General features: G+C 42.3%; 1 protein-coding gene across 3 annotated transcripts; it reads left to right on the forward strand.

Moving 5' to 3' along the window:
- Nucleotides 1-498: 498 nt before the first annotated feature.
- On the forward strand, nt 499-20,246 carry LOC121571854 (mannosyl-oligosaccharide 1,2-alpha-mannosidase IA). Of its 3 annotated transcripts, XM_041883595.2 has the most exons (13): nt 499-1,304; nt 3,549-3,645; nt 3,881-3,996; nt 4,348-4,428; nt 6,470-6,564; nt 12,350-12,529; nt 12,704-12,827; nt 13,007-13,100; nt 13,249-13,364; nt 13,683-13,902; nt 18,723-18,895; nt 19,108-19,223; nt 19,551-20,246. In XM_041883595.2, the coding sequence occupies exons 1-13, from the start codon at nt 774-776 to the stop codon at nt 19,687-19,689; spliced, it is 2,082 nt and encodes a 693-aa protein (XP_041739529.1). In that variant the 5' UTR covers nt 499-773; the 3' UTR covers nt 19,690-20,246. The 3 variants fall into 3 exon arrangements, with proteins under 3 accessions (XP_041739529.1, XP_041739530.1, XP_041739531.1); XM_041883596.2 differs by lacking the exon at nt 12,350-12,529 and having other exon boundaries at nt 501-1,304; XM_041883597.2 differs by lacking the exon at nt 12,350-12,529 and having other exon boundaries at nt 501-1,304; nt 12,713-12,827.
- Nucleotides 20,247-20,515: the final 269 nt, after the last annotated feature.

The following is a 20,515-nucleotide window of genomic DNA, read 5'->3' on the forward strand; positions in this document are numbered from 1 at the left end:
TAATACACCCACAGTGGGATTTGAACTGTTTTTATACTGTTTATTATTAAATTAATTAAATCTATGTTTAAGTTATATAACAACATTCCAATCTTGTTTAGCATTCTCTAGTCCAAATATGGAGCCTAGCTGGGCTCCTCGCTTGTGCCATCAAACCCCTGCAACTTATCCAGCCCGCCTGGTCTTCAACCTTCCCATGTTCTCCCATGTCACCCCGCTCCCCTGCACACTCCACTGGCTTCCAGTCGAAGCTCGCATCCACTACAAGACCATGGTGCTTGCCTATGGAGCAGCAAGAGGAACTGCCCCTCCCTACCTTCAGGCTATGCTCAAACCCTACACCCTAACCCGAGCCACCTCTGGTCTCTTGGCCCTCCCACCCCTACTGAAGGGCAAAAAATATTCCACTATTTGTATCCGTTCATGTTTCAATGAGGGACTTTTATTTTGAAGCCGAACCGCAAATTCCACTATTGTGGCTAATCCTAATTGTGGCTAGATTCACACAGGTACTGTACAGCGTATCAGAATTCTGAACATGCTTGAGTGAACGAGACCTGATTATGAATGGCTCGTGCATTTATAAAATCGCTATGACGGACGAGTGGGTGTTCTCTCCATACTCTGGGAAGATTTACCGTTGGAATTATACTCAAACAAAATAAGTTCAATTATTTTCTTTATGTTGTAACCGTCATGAGGGAAAATGTAAGGAGACAACAATTCACTTTAGTATCAACAATGTAGCTGTTGTGTTGGCAAACTGAGACGAGATGATTTTCAAAACGCTCGCAGGTAAAACTTCAGTCGTGGGGCTTCGTTTACCGCAGACATTTATATTCTTACTCGTTCTCGGAAGTCTGGGGTTTGGAGCTTTGTTCTTTTTGCCTGAAACATCTCGTTTGAAACGTATTTTTCAACATAATTCGGACAGCTCGGCAGTTATCACCGACTCTGTGAATGGACAACGTGCACAGCCCATCTCACCCATTGGATATGGGCTCATTAGAGCCCCTCCGTTGGATATTGGAGTGCTACGTTCAAAATCACAACTTTCATCTTCAAATGGAAAACAGAGAAATAATAACAAGGGAAGGAGTCAAGGAACAGTTTCAATGGAACATATGTCTGAAGGTGACGCTGCCGACAACAAGGTGCATACAAGGGGCGTGGTCGTATCGAGTCGCGCGCGCTCACCTGTGAGGGTGAAGTTGAGGAATTGTATGCTGAAACCGCCATATGGCGCAAATTATGGCAAACCTAGTGATCCTGAATCTCTGCAGCGTCGGGAGAAAGTAAAAGAGGTAAGATTCGGTGGTAAGTGGTGGTGGTGATAGGCCAATGCATTGCCATATGGTAGCCTAATAGGATAGGATAACGCTTTTCTCCAGACAGGTTTATGTGGAGGCAGGAGGACAGTAATAGCTTGAGCAATCAATGTCTTTGAGCAAATAACTGTTAATGGCAACAACATGCTTGAGGCTATAGGTCTATTCAATGATTCACACTTTTAATTGAATTAGGATTTAATGTGCATTTTATACCAAATAGCCAAGATTCTAGCACAGCCCCCAGACTGAAAACGATATGTTGTCTCCTCACTGAGGGAATGCAGTTGGCATCTTTTTAAAAGCCAGACAAATTCATCAGTATATATATATCTCCAGATCAATAATGGTGCTGCATGGTAAGTGTGTGGGGGGCAGGGGTCATAAAGCCTACTGTACAGACCTCTTGCTGTAATGCTGGTTGATTGGCTGGGCTGCTCCATTCATCCAGACACTGGGGTTATGTCACTAATGTCACCCTATTCCCTATATAGTGCACTACTTTTGACCAGAGTCCTATGGGTAGTAGTGCACTATATAGGGAATAGGGGGCCATTTGGAACACACATTGGGCCTCATTGTTCTGGGGCACAGGATCCTGACTGTCAAACATGATGATTCTCCTGACTTCAACAGTCATATCCGCTGTTCACCCTAGCCTTTACCTGACACTACTTATTACAAACATCTCCAAAGCCTCCCACACACACACACATACACACACAGCAACTAGGGGGGGTGAATATTCCCACACACAACGTACAGTAGCTTCTTTCATTCAAACAGAGAATAGAGACATATTAATTACCCGGCAAGCTATTTGCAAAGCCCATGACTGTAGACCAACTGTAGACTGAGTGATCCATATTGCTATTCAGCCACGATTCTCCTGAATGAAACAGAAGCTTTTATTCTTTTGATCAGTTTTTCATAAATAGGGCTACTTACAGTCAAACAGAAGCTTTTATTCTTTTGATAGTTTTTTCATAAATAGGGCTACTTACAGTCAAACAGAAGCTTTTATTCTTTTGATCGGTTTTTCATAAATAGGGCTACTTACAGTCAAACAAGTTTTCTTTTATAGAAATAGAGGGTCAAAACATCAGAAAGCTATTACAGTATCATATCAGTTAAGAATTGTACTGCCAGAGATTGGTCTTGGGTTGTTGTGCATTTCTTGGCAAGGAGAATGTGACTTATCTTTGGCCTCATTTGGATATTAATTGTGTGGAAGTATAAAATGACATTGACACGGCTGCAACAAAGTGAAACAAGCTTGAATGTCAACCTAAAACCCCTTCAATTTTTATACAAGGTCTTTCTTTCTTCCAAAGTTTCCTATCAATGGATGTTCTGTGTCATTTCAAACCCCTGGAGGGGAAATAGGGCCATCTGATACTTTATTGAAGGCAGATAATTCAGAGGTGCCAAAGATCCCATCCAGAATAGGTCATCTTGATTACAAAGGTCAACCCCAAGGCTTTTCCGGTGAAAGACCATGAGTAGGCCTATCTATCTTCCTCACTGGTACGGCTGTTTTGATGAATAAAGCAACACATCATCTCCAAAACTCATCTCTCCCTACTCTGTCCACCTGTCTCACACATTGTCCTATCACCACAAAAGCCAGAGCCAGTGTCAACAGAACTACAGCCTTTTTATTTTATTTTATTATTTTTCCCTAACGCAGTTACCTACAGTTACCTCAAGATAACTGCTAATCTATGCCAAGAGGTAATAAGAAACGAACTGATAAACAGTTACTGCTTATTGCAACTCACTGTTGGTAGATTGTTGACAAGGACTGCAGGCAGAGGAGTTGTTTAATGGAGTAGGTTATTCGCTCTTGAGATATAAACAGACATGGTGAGAGAAGTTAATTAGGCATATTGAGAAGCATATTATGCTAATATAATGTATAAGCCATTACATGCATTAGCCTAAACCATGTGAATAAGCAGGCTGAGGAGAGGAATGGATGTTGATTGTTACTAATGTCACTGCTGGTTCCAGAGGGAGCCCTCGGATCACAGAGATTTGATGCTTGAATGACCTCATCCTATTGCAATAATATCATTTCATGGAGATTATGAAACGACTGCAATGAGCTGTTCAATTTTGATATTGAAGCTAATTAAAGGTTTTCATCTGTTTGTTTATTATGACTAAAACAAGTATACATATTTCACTGATATTCTACCACATGTATTTTTATTTCAGATGATGAAGTTTGCTTGGGACAACTATAAGCGCTACGCATGGGGGGAGAATGAGCTGCGACCTCTCTCCAGGAATGGCAATGATGGCAGGACATTTGGTGAGTAAATGGCTCCCTGGACGTACTATATGGCATTCCAGTACATTGCTTCTGAACATACTGTATCTACATGGAAGTTTACAAACTAATGTCTCTGTAGTCAATGTCTCTGCAGTCAATGTCTCTGCAGTCAATGTCTCTGCAGTTAATGTCTCTGCAGTGCAGTCCATAGCAGTTAATGTCTCTGGTCTGCAGTGCAGTCTATACTGTGTGTGTGTGTGTTTTGGTGTCACAGGTGGTTTAAGAGGTGCCTCTATCGTGGACTCTCTGGATACCCTCTACATTATGGGGCTTGGTGAAGAGTACCAGGAGGCCAAGGAGTGGGTGGAGAACAACCTGAACCTCAGTGTAGTAAGTGGGTCATTTTTCCCTTATTACAATTAATTCATGTTGTCAGTGGGGCTATACATAGGCCACTTTAGCTGTTTAAATCTAATCCAGAACAGCGTGCAGACAGGTTGGAGTTGGATAGTTGGATAGGGACGTCACCCTGAGAATGCTGGACCTGCATATCAATCATGGTACAGGCATGGAGATTATGCCCCGCTGAGAAGAAAATGAAAAGCATCCTTAAATCACCCTGGAGCCAGACCTCCGACAGCTCGTCAGACAGAATAGAAAGTATCCCTTGTCTGTAATGAAAAGCAATCTCTCTCTCTCCCCGCTTCTCTCTCTCTCTTTTGCTCTCTCTCTCTCCCACAGGGTGGAGAGGCATCTCTGTTTGAAGTGAATATCCGCTACGTGGGTGGCCTGCTGTCTGCCTACTACCTAACAGGAGAGGAGGTGAGATCCATCCATCCATCACAGTTTATTCATCACATTTCTACATTTCTTAACAACGGTATTACTCAGGGCATAATGTCTCCCACCGTCATATGAAGCCTAAAGATATCTGTCTTCAGGAAAACAGCTCTACATCCTCTTGCCTGAGAATGTGGACGCTCAAATAAATGACCTAAGAGAATCAAAGAGAACCACCATCACATCTTTGGTTGATGTGTGCAGTTGTCAAAACGTATATATCCTAGAATGCATCGATCACGGACAGATTAGAGAATTCCATCAATACCACGCACACTACTGAAATTATATAGGTTGATTGAGTTCTGGAATTGATCCACGATCAATGCATTCTTTCTAGGAACTAAGCAGGCTCTGTCGTAGAATGGTTCCATTGCAGTTGATCCATTGTGGGGATGGTCAGTTATCACAGCTGGGAACAGGATGAAGGACCAGACCAGGAAGTAATTAAGAAGACCGTTTTAGGGCCCAGTTGTGCCTTCTCTAATTAAACAGTGGCTTAAAATCTGGGGCTCAGAGTCAAGTGTCTCAGAGTAGGAGTGCTGATTTAGGACCAGTTTAGCCTTTTAGATTACAATGATTACGATAACATGGACATGGGGAACCTGATCCTAGATCAGCACTCCTACTCTGAGACGATTGACACATACGGCCCCCGGTATGAATGTTGGGAGGACATTCAACACCATGGACAGCTCCCAACAGCCTGTGTTTTTCTCCTTGTATGGTGATCAATTACACTGGGTGAGATTACAATATATTTTCAGATAACCATGGCAACATGACTACCAGTATTGCCTTCCTCTGCCAGAGCACTTTTCTTCACAAGGATGTGCTCTCAGTTCTTGATGTGAATACATGGCTGTGCAATCTCAAGGACACTTGTTCAAGCCTTAATAATCCAGCTCTCTCTTTACAATTATTTATCTTGATAGTCTTTTCAGAAATGAAAGAAAACATAAGATACTCATCATCACAGTCCCAGTTTCATTCAATCCTGCAGAGAGTTTTCTCAGACTTTTATATTGAGGGTTAATCAAGACTGCTTGTTTGTGGTTGCTGGCTGCTTTGTTCTCAGACAGAGGCAGTAATTGGTTTAGAAGAATGCAGCATTTCAGACAGCCAGAACACTGCTACAGGCTCAAGGTGTCCCAAGCTCATCTTTGACTCCAGCTTTGAACTTTGGCTTTACTTTGGTGAAAATCTTTATTTTAGCTGCATGGCATATTTTGTAAGTTGTGCTTGTGGATCATTAGATACTACTTATGTGGTCCACCTGGATACTAGGGCCGGGACGATACCAGTATCGAGATACTTGTTAGTATCGTGGCAAGGAAACAAAACACGAAGAGGGATTTAACTTCTTTAGGAAAACAGCCCTAATGTTGGAAACAAACATCATTATGTTGTCATCCAGAGTCACATGTATTTATTTTCCAAGCTATAGAACACAATATTTTACATAAAGCAGGTTTTAAAGGACCAAAGAGTTTGGTCTGCTTTGTGTTTTCATTTTTGCTATGGAGTAAATATTGTGATACTGGTATCGTCGCAGCCCTACTGGATATAACAAGGAGAGTCATTAGGCACCTTTCCTTTGGGGACATGCTGGACAGGAAACATTAAATGGGACACCAACTTTGCCACAGCTGGAGCCTATTAACACTCCCTGAAAAGTGATACACTGAAAATGTGGTTTCAGCATAGAAGAAAAGCTTGAACTAGATGCAGTCTACTTGGATACACTTATAACTGAATTGCAAAAAAATCTAGTCGAGGAAGACAAAAGGTGAACTACAATGAGGACTACAACACCCCTCCCCTTTTCTTGTCCCTTGCCAAACCCCACCCGCAACCAGACAGACACTGAGAAGAGGGCATGAAGCCCTGAGCTGTCCCATAAAGTCACACATCTACTACTTTAGATTAACTCAACTGAACTGAACTGAACTGACTCAACTCAACTGAGCTGTCTCAACTGAACTGAACTGGACTGATCTGAACACCTGTCTTGTCTCTCCAGGTGTTTAAAAGGAAAGTGGTGGAGCTGGGGAGAAATCTGTTACCTGCCTTCAACACTCCCACAGGCATCCCACATGGAGTTGTCAACCTGGCCGGGTGGGTAGAATTTCCTAGTCGGGTATACAATACCTCTTCTGCTGGAGCAGGGTAGTCTTCACTGAAGCAATATACATAAACTGACACATTGTAGCTATGCTGTTGTAGGTAGCGTAATTCTTGGACTGTGTAAATAGATTGCAGGACTATATATCGTCATCTAAGTAGTTGCAGTGTGTCATCATGTGTTACACTTGATGAACTCTGGATTGATCAAATACCGGTAATGCTATTAAAACCACAGTGGAAGAGACATTTGGATCGGAGGGAGAGAGAGAATCCATCCTGTTCATCTTTACTCTAAATGCATTTTCACTGCAGAAGTGAGAGTCAATATATTCAGTTTTGCCTGATGGCCCAGCTCTCTCTCCTAGTCCCTAAGGAAAGTAGGTGTGAAGTGAGTGAGAAGTGTGAAGCAATCTGCCATGGCCATTAGAGCAAGGGGAAGCTAAGCTGATGCTTCTGGCAGCCTGTCAGCTTCCCTCTCCCCAGCTGTCAATCAAAGGCTTATCTGGGATCGATGTGTCAGGTGTCTGGGAATGACAGAGGCTCAGAGTGGGTGAAGATCAACATCCCCTCCTCCATATCTAAATATAGGATATTATGGAAGTGAATGAGGAACAGGTCTAGGAAGAAGACAAAGACTAACGGGTCAGGATCTGCTCCTCATCTATAGCAGAATAGACTCTTGTCATCATGATTATTCTCCAGGTTCTTTTATCAGAAAGACAAAATAATATTTCAGACATGAACCGTGCTGTCTGCTGACAACTGGACAAAAATATGGATATCCAAGACACAACTATAGATTGTCTCAGCCTATGATGTTAATTCTATCCAATCAACACTTTTCTGTCACAACAAATACCTATTGTCCCAGCCAATCAAGGCTTGTCACAATCAGAAATGATTATTCTGGGTGATCAAAGCTGGTTAGAGCTTACCACATATAATTCTGTCTGACTACAGCTATCTCCAATAACACTGTGAAATAATATGCCTGTGAAATTACTCATTTTAGGGCCACACACTGATAGTTCCGCCATGTACAGTGGCAAGAAAAAGTATGTGAACTCTTTGGAATTATCTGGATTTCTGCATAAATTGTTCATAAAATTGATCTGATCTTCATCTAAGTCACAACAATAGACAAACACAGTGGGCTTACACTAATAACACATACATTATTATATTTTTCATGTCTATATTGAATACATAATTTAAACATTCACAGTGTAGGTTGGAAAATGAATGTGAACCCCTAGGCTAATGACTTCTCCAAAAGCTAATTGGAGTCAGGAGTCAGCTAACCTGGAGTCCAATCAATGAGACGAGATTAGAGATGTTGGTTAGAGCTGCCCTGCCCTATAAACATTTTTGAGTTTGCTATTCACAAGAAGCATTGCCTGATGTGAACCATGCCTCGAACAAAAGAGATCTCAGAAGACCTAAGATTAAGAATTGTTGACTTGGATAAAGCTGGAAAGGGTTACTAAAGTATCTCTAAAAGCCTTGATGTTCATCAGTCCACGGTAAGACAAATTGTCTATAAATGGAGACAGTTCAGCACTGTTGCTACTCTCCCTAGGAATGGCTGTCCTGCAAAGATTACAGCAAGAGCACAGCGCAGAATGCGCAATGAGGTTAAGAAGAATCCTAGAGTGTCAGCTAAAGACTTACAGAAATCTCTGGAACATGCTAACATCTCTGTTGACGAGTCTATGATAAGTAAAACGCTAAACAAGAATGGTGTTCATGGGAGGACACCACGGAAGAAGCCACTGCTGTCCAAAAAAAACATTGCTGCACGTCTGAAGTTCGCAAAAGAGCACCTGGATGTTCCACAGTGCTACTGACAAAATATTCTGTGGACAGATTAAACAAAAGTTGAGTTGTTTGGAAGGAACACACAATACTATGTGTGGAGAAAAAAAGGCACAGCACACCAACATAAAAACCATCCCAACTGTAAAGTATGGTGGATGGAGCATCATGGTTTGGGGCTGCTTTGCTGCCTCAGGGCCTGGACAGCTTGCTATCATCGACGGAAAGAAATGAATTCCCAAGTTTTATCAAGACATTTTGCTGGAGAATGTAAGGCTATCTGTCCACCAATTGAAGCTCAGCAGAAGTTGGGTGATGCAACAGTACAACAACCCAAAACACAGAAGTACAATGGGGAAAAAAAGTATTTAGTCAGCCACCAATTGTGCAAGTTCTCCCACTTAAAAAGATGAGAGAGGCCTGTAATTTTCATCATAGGTACACGTCAACTATGACAGACAAAATTAGAAAAAAAATCCAGAAAATCACATTGTAGGATTTTTAATGAATTTATTTGCAAATTATGGTGGAAAATAAGTATTTGGTCAATAACAAAAGTTTCTCAATACTTTGTTATATACCCTTTGTTGGCAATGACACAAGTCAAACGTTTTCTGTAAGTCTTCACAAGGTTTTCACACACTGTTGCTGGTATTTTGGCCCATTCCTCCATGCAGATCTCCTCTAGAGCAGTGATGTGTTGGGGCTGTCGCTGGGCAACACAGACTTTCAACTCCCTCCAAAGATTTTCTATGGGGTTGAGATCTGGAGACTGGCTAGGCCACTCCAGGACCTTGAAATGCTTCTTACGAAGCCACTCCTTCGTTGCCCGGGCGGTGTGTTTGGGATCATTGTCATGCTGAAAGACCCAGCCACGTTTCATCTTCAATGCCCTTGCTGATGGAAGGAGGTTTTCACTCAAAATCTCACGATACATGGCCCCATTCATTCTTTCCTTTACACGGATCAGTCGTCCTGGTCCCTTTGCAGAAAAACAGCCCCAAAGCATGATGTTTCCACCCCCATGCTTCACAGTAGGTATGGTGTTCTTTGGATGCAACTCAGCATTCTTTGTCCTCCAAACACGACGAGTTGAGTTTTTACCAAAAAGTTATATTTTGGTTTCATCTGACCATATGACATTCTCCCAATCCTCTTCTGGATCATCCAAATGCACTCTAGCAAACTTCAGACGGGCCTGTACATGTACTGGCTTAAGCAGGGGGACACGTCTGCACTGCAGGATTTGAGTCCCTGGCGGCGTAGTGTATTACTGATGGTAGGCTTTGTTACTTTGGTCCCAGCTCTCTGCAGGTCATTCACTAGGTCCCCCCGTGTGGTTCTGGGATTTTTGCTCACCGTTCTTGTGATCATTTTGACCCCACGGGGTGAGATCTTGCGTGGAGCCCCAGATCGAGGGAGATTATCAGTAGTCTTGTATGTCTTCCATTTCCTAATAATTGCTCCCACAGTTGATTTCTTCAAACCAAGCTGCTTACCTATTGCAGATTTAGTCTTCTCAGCCTGGTGCAGGTCTACAATTGTGTTTCTGGTGTCCTTTGACAGCTCTTTGGTCTTGGCCATAGTGGAGTTTGGAGTGTGACTATTTGAGGTTGTGGACAGGTGTCTTTTATACTGATAACAAGTTCAAACAGGTGCCATTAATACAGGTAACGAGTGGAGGACAGAGGAGCCTCTTAAAGAAGAAGTTACAGGTCTGTGAGAGCCAGAAATCTTGCTTGTTTGTAGGTGACCAAATACTTATTTTCCACCATAATTTGCAAATAAATGTATTACAAATTCTACAATATGATTTTTTGAAAAAAAAATCTCAATTTGTCTGTCATAGTTGACGTGTACCTATGATGAAAATTACAGGCCTCTCTCATCTTTAAGTGGGAGAACTTGCACAATTGGTGGCTGACTAAATACTTTTTTTCCCCCACTGTAGGTGTTCTTCTTGACCTATTGGGGCAGTAAGCAAATTGAAGTGGGTCTAGGGTGACAGGTAAGGTGGAGGTGATATGATCCTTGACTAGTCTCTCAAGGCACTTCATGCCACATTTAAAGGTAATGAATTTTTACCGTTTAAATTACATCTTTATTGTTAAGCCTATATAAAAAAAAATCTATACAGAGACCCTTGAATGTCATGGTGTAATTCAGTTAACCAAACAGTATTAGTAACTTAACCTTCACATTTCAACTAATGTAGAATTTGCAAATTGGAAAAAAAACATTTTTTTAACACATTTCTGAATGTGCCCAATGCATAATGTACAGTGGTGTGAAAAAGTGTTTGCCCCCTTCCTGATTTCTTATTTGTTTGCATGTTTGTCACACTTAAATGTTTCAGATCAAACAAATTTAAATATTAGTCAAAGATAACAAAATGCAGTTTTGAAATGAAGGTTGTTATTATTAAGGGAAAACAAAATCCAAACCCACATGGCCCTGTGTGAAAAAGTGATTGCCCCCTACAACCTAATAACTGGTTGGGCCACCCTTAGCAGCAACAACTGCAATCAAGTGTTTGCGATAACTTGCAATGAGTCTTACAGCGCTGTGGAGGAATTTTGGCCCACTCATCTTTGCAGAATTGTTGTAATTCAGCCACATTGGAGGGTTTCGAGCATGAACTGCCTTTTTAAGGTCATGCCACAGCATCTCAATAGGATTCAGGTCAGGACTTTGACTAGGCCACTCCAAAGTCTTCATTTTGTTTTTCTTCAGCCATTCAGAGGTGGACTTGCTGGTGTGTTTTGGATCATTGTCCTGCTGCAGAACCCAAGATCGCTTCAGCTTGAGGTCACAAACGGATGGCCGGACATTCTCCTTCAGGATTTTTTGGTAGACAGCAGAATTCATGGTTCCATTTATCACAGCAAGTCTTCCAGGTCCTGAAGCAGCAAAACAGGCCCAGACCATCACACTACCACCACCATATTTTACTGTTGGTATGATGTTCTTTTTCTGAAATGCGATGTTACTTTTACGCCAGATGTAATGGGACACACACCTTCCAAAAAGTTCAACTTTTGTCTCGTCAGTCCACAGAGTATTTTCCCAAAGGTCTTTGGGATCATCAAGATGTTTTCTGGCAAAAATGAGACAAGCCTTAATGTTATTTTTGCTCAGCAGTGGTTTTCGTCTTGGAACTCTGCCATGCAGGCCGTTTTTGCCCAGTCTCTTTCTTATGGTGGAGTCATGAACACTGACCTTAACTGAGGCAAGTGAGGCATGCAGCACTTTGGATGTTGTTGTGGGGTCTTTTGTGACCTCTTGGATGAGTCGTCGCTGCGCTCTTGGGGTAATTTTGGTCGGCCGGCCACTCCTGGGAAGGTTCACCACTGTTCCATGTTTTCACCATTTGTGGATAATGGCTCTCACTGTGGTTCGCTGGAGTCCCAAAGCTTTAGAAATGGCTTTATAACCTTTTCCAGACTGATGGATCTCAATTACTTTCTTTCTCATTTGTTCCTGAATTTCTTTGGATCTCGGCATGATGTCTAGCTTTTGAAGATCTTTTGGTCTACTTCACTTTGTCAGGCAGGTCCTATTTAAGTGATTCCTTGATTGAGAACAGGTGTGGCAGTAATCAGGCCTGGGTGTGGCTAGAGGAATTGAACTCAGGTGTGATAAACCACAGTTGAGTTGTGTTATAACAGGGGGGCAAACACTTTTTCACACAGGGCCATGTAGGTTTGGATTTAGTTTTCCCTTAATAATAACAACCTTCATTTCAAAACTGCATTTTGTGTTTACTTGTGTTTATCTTTGACTAATATTTAAATTTGTTTGATGATCTGAAACATTTAAGTGTGACAAACATGCAAACAAATAACAAATCAGGAAGGGGGCAAACACTTTTTCACACCACTGTATGTGTTATTGCTGGTACAACTTCTACAGGACAGTGGGCAGTTTTCAAATGTTACATTTCTCTTGCCTGGCTACCCAGACTCCTTGCTCCGGCCAAACGCTATGCCAAACCCACGGACTTCTCCGAAATGGGTCTGGATCTGAGTACCCCCCCACACCCCCGACCCTTCACCGAATGTGAATACATTGGGGGCCGTCTGATTGGTCCAGAAACAGATGGGTTGGGACACACGTCGGTAAAGTGGCTGTTTGAAAAATCGTAATTGGCTTTGATACTCTGATTGGTTAGAGACGATCCAATCGCTCCTCGTCACCACAAACAACTTCAATGATGGCAGTCTCAGACTATAGTATGTAGCAAATGACAGAGCAGCGGAAGAATTGTGTGAGTCGTCAGGCTAGCATTTCTCGCTCATGTCTGTTCCTGTGTTAGTGATTCCAGGAGGTCAACCGGAGGGGATTTAGGGAGGAGCAGTGTTCTAGCAGAGTTTGGAACCCTGCATCTGGAGTTTGTTCACCTGTCAGAACTTACCAAGGATCCCATTTATACAGAGAAAGTGAGTGCTGTAACTCCACGAGCTTCACATATATAATGCTTTTGTTTTGAAGGCTTTGAAACCAGATGTCTTGTGAAAATAACACGTGCTTCAAAAGAATACCCAATATTGACCTCAACTGTTAAATACATGAACTCATTTTTTGTCTCTCTCGCTGTCTGTCTTCTCTACACCCTCAGGTGATGAATATTAGGAAACATCTGAACCAGCTGGACAAGCCACATGGCCTCTACCCAAATGCTCTCAACCCAGTCAGTGGGAATTGGGAACAGCGTAAGTCACTATCTGACTATTGAGTGATTGTAGTCCTTCATTAAACTAAGAGGGATTACATTGTTCTTTGATGTTATTGTCCTGTCTGAAAACAGCCACGTGTGTTATATGGCATGGCAGATCATGCGTTATTTCTTATATTTTTTAGATTATGTCTCCATTGGGGCCCTTGGTGACAGCTTCTACGAGTATCTAATAAAATCCTACCTGATGTCAGACAGGACGGATGAAGTTGCTAAAAGGATGTACTATGCTGCTCTGGAGGTACACTTACAGTATAAGGTTGCATGCTATAACCACATAATGCTATAACAGCAGAAAAGCAATAGGTGAAGCATGAGAACAAGAACAGAACCATAGAACAAGAACAGAACCATAGAACAAGAACAGAACCATAGAACAAGAACAGAACCATAGAACAAGAACAGAACCATAGAACAGAGCAGCAAAAGGGAAGAGAGGACGTGAAAAGAGGCAAAGACATCTGATGAATTTTTTTTTTTAATGGATATATCACGTTTTAGAATGAAACTCTTCACATGTTGTTTACTAATGATACCCATCTACTGTACACTGCTTTAGGCAATAGAGAAGAACCTAGTACAGAGGTCTCCTGGGGGGCTGATCTACGTGGCTGAGTGGAGAGGGGGTATACTAGACCACAAAATGGGTCACCTGGCCTGCTTCTCTGGAGGGATGATCGGGATCGGGGCTGAACACGGCAGTCCAGAGACCAGGCAGCACCAACTGGACCTGGCTGCTAATATCACCCATACCTGCCACGAGTCCTACAGACGTACACGTAAGAGCACATCTAGATATACTCAGAACCCAGTTTAAAGCCCAATTAGATGCCTTACAGGGTGTTGTAATTGACATGCTGTCATGGCATAACCACAATTCGTTAGTTAAAGTCTGAACCGTTTTTACTATAGGACCCCACAAAGAGGATGGATTCAAAATGAATCACCATTAGTTAATGCTTTTTTAATTACGTTTTTATTTATTTGGCTTTTCAGTATTTTACAGGCGAAGGGCGAAAACAAACAACAAATCCACTACCACTCTCAATCCCATGCTCCAACAAAGCCCCATCCCCAATCCCAACCAGAAATGGCATTACATCATTAGTTCATGCTTGACAGGTTTAATAGTTAGTTAGTCACCTGTAAAGGTGTTAACAGTAAGAATCCACTAAGAGGATGGACTAATGATGAATTACCATTAGTTAATACTTAACAAGCTTTCCTAAATAGCATGACCAATAACAAAACAATAACAATGTCACATCTTTTACATAACATTAACTAACATTACACATTGTATTCAATTTCATTGCCTTTGATATTTACATGCCACAATTAAGTAACATGGCAACTTATGAAGGATGTGTTGGTGTCACACTGATCTCTCTGAAGGATGTGTTGGTGTCACACTGATCTCTCTGAAGGATGTGTTGGTGTCACCCTGATCTCTCTGAAGGATGTGTTGGTGTCACCCTGATCTCTCTGAAGGCCTGTGTAGGTGTCACACTGATCTCTCTGAAGGATGTGTTGGTGTCACCCTGATCTCTCTGAAGGCCTGTGTAGGTGTCACCCTGATCTCTCTGAAGGATGTGTTGGTGTCACCCTGATCTCTCTGAAGGATGTGTTGGTGTCACCCTGATCTCTCTGAAGGATGTGTTGGTGTCACCCTGATCTCTCTGAAGGATGTGTTGGTGTCACCCTGATCTCTCTGAAGGCCTGTGTAGGTGTCACACTGATCTCTCTGAAGGATGTGTTTGTGTCACCCTGATCTCTCTGAAGGCCTGTGTAGGTGTCACCCTGATCTCTCTGAAGGATGTGTTGGTGTCACCCTGATCTCTCTGAAGGCCTGTGTAGGTTTCATCCATATCTCTCTGAAGGCCTGTGTAGGTGTCATCCAGATCTCTCTGAAGGCCTGTGTAGGTGTCACTTCTGACATCACTTCCTCATCTGACATCACTTCCTGCTTCTCCTCTTCAGTGTACAGTATATGAGAACTGAAGCTTTAGCAGCCAGGACAACCACCACCACAGCCAGTACATAAAACAAAACAGACACTGTGAAGACACACCAGTGTTAAGATCCAAGAGGGTAGAGTTCTGAGCTCCTATCTCGTTCTCAGTCGTACAGTTGTACTGATCATGTCTCCCAGACTGACAGTGGGGATGATGTACTGTTCTCTTCCTTCTCCTGTCTGTACGACGCTCACTTCAGTCCCATTGCTCATGTACCAGGTGTAAAACGTCACTGGTGGGTTGGCATCACTGCTGCAGCTCAGAGTCACCGACTGCCCTCCTCTCTTTCACCACTGACTGACACTGAAGTGTTCTTGGGGCCATAATTCACAACGGGTGTACCTCCAATGGGAGATTCTCAAAGCCTCTTACAATACAGAAGTAGCTGCCTGCATGCTCTTTTCTGACTGCCTGTAGAAACGTGACCTTGGACTTTGTTCTTGACCCGACTTTGTTCTCATACAAAAAGAAGTAACTGAAGTTTGGACAGGAAGTCTTGCAGGAAGGAGATCAGGACTGATTCTCCCTCCTTTGCAATGTGAGGTGTAACTTTTACTTGTATGTTTGTGACAGACAGATTGACCCCAAATGGTCATGGTATGTTGTACCCCCTTGCGTTTTAAACGTGAATTTGTAATAACCTGAATCAGTCTCTCTCAGGTTGGTGATTCTCAGGGTGCAGTCTTTCTCCTTGTTACCATGGTACTCTTCCCGATCCGGAAAGTCCAATTATTTAAAAAAGATTTTTGACCAGATTGTGTGATGGTTTGATTACTGGGGTAATGTGTAATTGCAAGGGATTTTGACAGGTGTCTCGATGAAGGCACAGATGGTCTTGTGTTTATTACATCCCAGCAGTTACCAAGGAGACATGCAGGAGAGTGGAGATCCTCACATGCTTTTACAGCACAGGAGTAACTGCCTGTTCCTTACTGCAAACTGGGTCTAGGTACAGGCTGATATTCAGGGTCTTTCGGTTGGTAAATGTTGTCCATTCTTGTACCAGATGTAGCTGGGGTTGGGATTGTCACTCAGAGTACAGGTGGTGCTACAGGTACTTTCTGTCCTTTTTTGCACATTGGCTGTTTCCTTTGTCACCTTAAGATCTGTGACAGTAACAGTGATTCCAGATTGAATGAACTTCCGTCCAGAGTTCTCTGACTGAACCATGAAGTGATAGTCAGCATTGTCACTATTTCTCTTTGACTTTAAGTGCAAGAGAAGGAGGAGTTGGCTTCTAAAAGATTTCCCCAAATGTCATAAAGCTACTCAAAATGTCTGTAATACCCTTCGTCATCTGTGAAGTCTTCGGGAATGGTCTTGTCCTTCCGTTTCTTCTTGTTGTCATTGTTAAACCAGAAGAAGTCACATGTCCAGAAAAAGTCAGCATCAGGGAAATTGTAGCTCATGTTCACTGACGATCCCTCTAAGGCACAAACTTTCTTCTCATCGCAAATCACTACCTCTACATTCACCAGACTGGATGTAAAGGGGAACAGTCCTGTGAACATGCTTCTTGCCAAAGTGACGGGCATCAGTTAGAATGTGAAAGGGAGATCCTCCGATACCTGCCAACTTACTGGCAGTGCAGTTGAACAAGGTGTTAGTTTGAGAATGTGTCTTAATACCTAATGGAGTCCAAGCTTCAGTTTCGGATACAGATCGGATTTCCTTTTTAAAGTGTGTTTATCAAGATACGTACCTCACAGGGTGGACATTGAGGCCAAAATGAGTTAGATATTCATAGGTCCACATAAACATCCATGTACAGTGCATTCGGAAAGTATTCAGACCCCTTGACTTTTTCCACATTTTGTTACGCTACAGCCTTATTCTAAAATTGATTAAATTGTTTTTTTCCCTCATCGATCAACACACAATACCCCATAATGACAAAGCAAAAACAGGTAAATAAAATAAAACATTTACATAAGTATTCAGACCCTTTACTCAGTACTTTGTTGAAGCACCTTTGGCAGCGACTACAGAAGCCACTCCTGCGTTGTCTTGGCTGTGTGCTTAGGGTCGTTGTCCTTTTGGAAGGTGAACTTTCGCCCGAGTCTGAGGTCCTGAGCGCTCTGGAGCAGGTTTTCATCAAGGATCTCTCTGTACTTTGCTCTGTTCATATTTCCCTCGATCCTGACTAGTCTCCCAGTCCCTGCCTCTGAAAAACATCCCCACAGCATGATGCTGCTGCCACCACCATGCTTCACCGTAGGGATGGTATTGGCCAGGTGATGAGCGGTGCCTGGTTTCTTCCAGACGTGACGCTTAGCATTCAGGCTAAAGAGTTCAATCTTGGTTTCATCAGACCAGAGAATTTTGTTTCTCATGGTCTTGAGAGTTGCCTTTTGTCAAACTCCAAGCTGGCTGTCATGTGCCTTTTTACTAAGGAGTGGCTTCCGTCTGGCCACTCTACCATAAAGGCCTGATTGGTGGAGTGCTGCAGAGATAGTTTACATTCTGGAAGATTCTCCCATCTCCACAGAGGAACTCTGGAGCTCTGTCAGAGTGAGCATTGGGTTCTTGGTCACCTCCCTGACCAAGGCCCTTCTCCCCCGATTGCTCAGTTTGGCTGGGCGGCCAGCACTAGGAAGAGTCTTGGTGGTTCCAAACTTCTTCCATTTAAGAATGATGGAGGCCACTGTGTTCTTGGGGACCTTCAATGCTGCAGACAGTTTTTGGTACCCTTCCCAGATCTGTGCCTCGACACAATCCTGTCTCGGAGCTCTACTGACAATTCATTCAACCTCATGGCTTGGTTTTTGCTCCGACATGCGCTGTCAACTGTAGGACCTTATATAGACAGGTGTGTGCCTTTCCAAATCATGTCCAATCAATTTAATTTACCACAGGTGGACTCCAATCAAGTTGCGTGTAGATTGATGAAGATTTTTATTTTATTTTAATCCATTTTAGAATAAAGCTGTAACGTAACAAAATGTGGAAAAAGTAAAGGGTCTGAATACTTTCCGAATGCACTGTATATGTACAGATATGCATATCGGTAGCCTATAGACATATCCAAGGACATATAGAGTAAAGTGTATTTATAAAAGTATAAAGTATTAGAAGAGCGTCTGCAAGTAGTTGCAGGGAATGAAGTTAACCTATAAGATTGTAGGACTCCCTTCTCTATGCACATACTACATTTACATTTTAGTCATTTAGCAGACACTCTTATCCAGAGCGACTTGCAGTTAGTGCATACATTTTTTTCATTTTTTTGTGTTTTCATACTGGCCCCCCCGTGGGAATCGAACCCACAACCCTGGCGTTGCAAGCGCCATGCTCTACCAACTGAGCCACACGGGGCCCTGGTCTCAATCCCTGAGTGTAGCACCTTGGCAGAAACAATTACAATCATACAGTTCTCTCTCTCTCATATGACTGTTCTCCAGCATATTACATAATTATGCACAATAATAAAATATGACATATGCACAATACAAAAAATATTAAATATGCACAATATGACAAATATTAAATATGCATATCCAGTGTTTTCTAAACAGGTGCTGGAGATCAAACAATATGTTTAGCACAATGCATTGTCAATTCTAATCCAACCGAAAATCCAACAGCCACTAAACTGGGCCCAGAGGTGTTCCGGTTTGATGATGGAGCGGAGGCCACAGCTCCCAGAGTAAACGAAAGGCATTACATCCTGAGGCCAGAGGTCGTGGAGAGCTACATGTACATGTGGAGACTGACCCATGACCCCAAGTACAGAGAGTGGGGCTGGGAGGCTCTGGAGGTCAGGCCATACATTTATATAAATGATAAATACAGTACAATAAATTGACCTATGATCCAGTGATACATTTCCTCGCAGCCCATTTTGATACTGTAGTCCTATGTGTGATTACACTGAAGTAACATAACCTTAAAACCAACTGCATGTAGAATGGAAATGATGGTCTGATTCTTGCAGTTAGTTAAAGATGGGATTGTACTTTTATTTTACAGGCTCTGGAGCGACACTGTCGACTTGCCACAGGGTTCTCTGGTATCATTGATGTCTACGGCCATATAATCCAACACGACAACCTGCAGCAGAGTTTCTTTCTGGCAGAAACACTCAAGTGAGTGAAGGAAAAGATACAAGCATAATTTGTGTTATCTTTGTCATTTCTCTGTGTTTTTCATTAGCAATAACCATAACATAACACTATTGTACAGAGTTTGTCACCTGTGTCCATTTTTACTTTCTTTCTCTGTCTATATATTTCATCTTAATTGTGTTTTCCTCTCCCTCCTCTATCTTTGTATTTTCTCTGCGCTTTACACTGGCAATAACCATAACATAACAGTATTGTACACTATTGTATAGAGTTTGTAATATGTGTCAGTGTTTGCTTCCTTTTGTACCCCATTTTAATAGTGTTTTCCTCTCCTCTGGTGTGTTACAGGTATCTATACCTGCTGTTCTCTGATGACGATCTCCTGCCTCTGAAGGACTGGGTGTTTAACACAGAAGCACACCCTCTACCTGTCATCCCCAGGAACTGCTCTCAGAAGACAGAGGACACAGACCGTTGGCCTGCTTGACAGGCTTATAGGGCTCCATTGAAATGGACCACGTATGGTGTATGTCCACTATCTGGCTTAGCTCCAGTGTTTGTCCCAAACATTTTGCCTTTATGTTTCAATTTCTGAGGCCTGGCCCAAAAAAAGCCCTAAGAAAAGATAGGGGGCCCTGTTTCTGGCCCTAGTCACTTTGATTAAACTGCAGGAGATGGATGGTCAGTGAGACACATATCTCTGTGGAAACTGTTGAACTGATTTTGTCTTCACTGTGAAAGCTGTTGTTGTTTCTGTGAATAATCAGAAACCAACAATAAGTATATCTGACTGTCTACTTCTTTGCCTCTGTGAGGAAAATTCCGATGTCACAGCGAATGAGCTGAACGTCAGCTTTCTGTGTCAATATGTCTTTGTGATACATCCATTGTGCATTAAATCTGTCTGCTATGACAAAATATTGTTTTTTCAGTGTAGGATTTTCTGTCCATGCCAGTTATTTTTCTTATCAGATAATTTCACTAATTGTAAGTCGCTCTGGATAAGAGTGTCTGGTAAAGGACTAAAATATCAATTTAAATATTTCTGATGGATTTCAGCACTTCTTTTATCTCTGTCTTAATTTCCTCTCTTGTCAGACTCTCACGATGCAAAACACTCCTCATCGATCAATGTTTATCCTGAACACAATCCATGGCTTGGAAATTGATTTATAGAAAGCTGCAGTCCCATGAGAAAGAGCTACATTGTTCATTAGGGCCAAAAAGTGAACAGAGAGCTTAGTGAAACTGATTACATGCTCACAACCCCACACCTCCCTCACTTTCTCTACATGTGCAATATCAATTAGATT

This window comes from Coregonus clupeaformis, chromosome 8, assembly GCF_020615455.1.
Source record: "Coregonus clupeaformis isolate EN_2021a chromosome 8, ASM2061545v1, whole genome shotgun sequence".
NCBI classification, from domain to species: domain Eukaryota; kingdom Metazoa; phylum Chordata; class Actinopteri; order Salmoniformes; family Salmonidae; genus Coregonus; species Coregonus clupeaformis.